The 2,500-nt window shown below is 37.6% G+C and overlaps 1 protein-coding gene across 1 annotated transcript in view; it reads right to left on the bottom strand.

The window, feature by feature from the left end:
- LOC119597332 (actin-related protein 3-A-like) overlaps positions 1-2,500 on the bottom strand; it is an 11,217-nt gene that overhangs the window by 6,520 nt on the left and 2,197 nt on the right. Inside the window, exon 2 of the mRNA XM_037946889.1 lies at positions 539-719. Coding sequence (XP_037802817.1) covers positions 539-719 — 181 coding nt within the window. The remainder of the gene's footprint in view (positions 1-538; positions 720-2,500) is intronic.

Here is a 2,500-nt window from a genome sequence, read left to right as displayed (position 1 = left end):
AAAAAACAAAGGAAACGGATATCAGGTGAGGTCACATAAGGATAATAATTGGCTCCTTGGTGGCCGAGCACCTGTGTAGCTATTAACATCCAAACAAAATTTCCCAAAGAAAACTAAGGTTGAACATGCATATCCAAAGTAGCAATGGGTTTATGACTAAATGGATAGATTTAGACAAACTGAATGATAATTAGAGATTTCAGATGATTAGATATCAAATAGATTGATGATCGGGGATTGGATAGACTTAGATAGACACGATTAAAGGTTATGACTGATTTAGACTCACAGCTAATTAGGGATCTGATAGACTGATTTCTTGAGATTATATCTGATTTATTTGTATTCAATCTACTTTTTATTTTCTCTCTCTTTTTTTTACTTTCTTCTCTAAATAACATCTAACTCATCTTCTTAGACAGTTAAGTAAATGTTCATGTAATAATAATCAGTAAGAAGAAGCAGAAGAAAAAAAGAGTGGGGATCTCATAACAAAAGCTTTCAGTGCAACATCAGCCTCCTTTCTCGTAGTTCTCACCTTGACAGCATATCCAGTTGCATCCATGGCCTCATCTCCTATGAAGAAATCGAGGTCTTCCACACCTTTACACAGGCGCCGCTGGGACTGTTCGCCTACTTTGGCCGTTTCCTTTATGGCCACGGCCGAAGGGATGATCATCTGTGGCTCATGGTTGCCCGCAAAGCCCAGCTTGGTGTAGCTACATGGGTAGATTGGCAGGGAGAAGGGAGAGGAAAGATAAATCAGCCATCAGAAATGTGTAGAATAAGAGAAAGGATAAATTTCTTTTGGAATAACATCTAGACTTTAACTCTTTTTGCACTTATGGCTCAACATTATAAATTTTGGAAAAAGCATACATGAAAATGCAGCACAAACAATTTTATACAAAAAGAAAATAATATTGCTAAGTATGACATCTGCCCCTAGGGATACTGATTTCCTAAAATTTTACCTGACAATAAAAAGTTGCAGTACTGAATAAATACAGGCACAGTTTGAATGGTAATTCTTTATAGTATGGATACACTTGCCAGATACTAAGTCCCAAATCCATGTCACACACTTTATTCAACAATCCAAATTGACATGACTGGGCATGCCCTTCAGACAATGCAAACACTGACTTCATCTCAACATGCACAGCGAGCGGGGCTATCCGCAATCTCTTCCCTGTATTTGTGGTGTTGTTGTTTCTATCTGCAGATTATTTCTTGTAGACTACAGCCATCATCTTCGAGCTTAACAATTTGAGTTAACAAATAAGTTGAATGTCATGATCTCTCTTATCACCTCATTATTATTTTCTATCCATACTTTTCTGAGGGAAATCCAAACCTCTATTTAGACAAGTCTGAGTGTTTCAAAACCTCCATATTTTTGTCCAAATTAATGGTATAATAACCTACAATATGAACTTGATCACTGTTTAATCATCCAAAAATAGAATTAACCCTTTGCCACTGGGTGACATGTACATAAATGCCGTAGCATGCATGGACAATATTCCGGGTGGCATGTGTATACGTGCCATGGTGTGTCGGTCCCGTTTTCTGGGGCATGTTCAATCATGCCGTGCACACTATGGTGCCAATACGATCGCCCAGCACCAGGGCCCAGACCACTATGAGTACAGCCCAAGAGGAAGGGCTTTCATATCGGGAAACCACCCAGCGGCATTTGGTTAAAATCACCTGTTATTTTTAAATAATATCACAGATAATATTTACTTAAGTCTCAAGAACCCTTAATAGGTCTGTTTCAAAAAGAAAAAGGGTATACAAGGCAACTGAAATAGAAATTGTAAAAAAAAAAAAAAAAAAAAAAAAAATCAATTACACCAAGAAAAAAATGGTCACTGTACTTCTAAATGTTATAAATTTTTGGTAGTGCACATGAAGGTACTCACTCAGCCTGCATGAACTGACACCCTGGTCTCTGAGCTTTGCCCTCTGACAGAAGCAAACAAACCACCACCATGTATACTCGGCAAAAGAGCTTGGACAGGTTCCTCAGTTGACAATAAACTTCCAAGAAGGACACAGAGCTCTACTTGTGAAAATATAAATGTGAGGGCTTCTTTAACCTATTGCTAGAGTAGAAACTACCAAGGCCACTGCATTGTTGGACTTAGTCAGCTTCAGCATAGATTTGTGGGTTAAGATTTCTAAGTATGACCTTACTTTCTATAAATTATAATTCATATCTGTGTAGTTTCAAATATTCTTTAACACTTTAAATATAAGTTCAAGTGATGATCTCAGACTTTGCAATAAACCCAGAATAAGTTACTGGCCTAGTATACAAAAAGAGGAAAACAGAATTCAGCAGTTTCTTTAGCAGCCTTCCTGGAACAGGGATCTCTCCAAGGCAATACTCTTTCCCCCATGAAAACTCTGTCTTATAGCAATTATATCAACAGACATTACCGGTTGGTTAATCTTTAAAGTATATAAGCACTAAGCTAGGGCAAATTGAAGG

The sequence above is a fragment of the Penaeus monodon genome, chromosome 39, assembly GCF_015228065.2.
Source record: "Penaeus monodon isolate SGIC_2016 chromosome 39, NSTDA_Pmon_1, whole genome shotgun sequence".
NCBI lineage: Eukaryota > Metazoa > Arthropoda > Malacostraca > Decapoda > Penaeidae > Penaeus > Penaeus monodon.
Note: the sequence above shows the minus strand (reverse complement) of the source record. Positions and strands in the feature narration are given on the sequence as shown.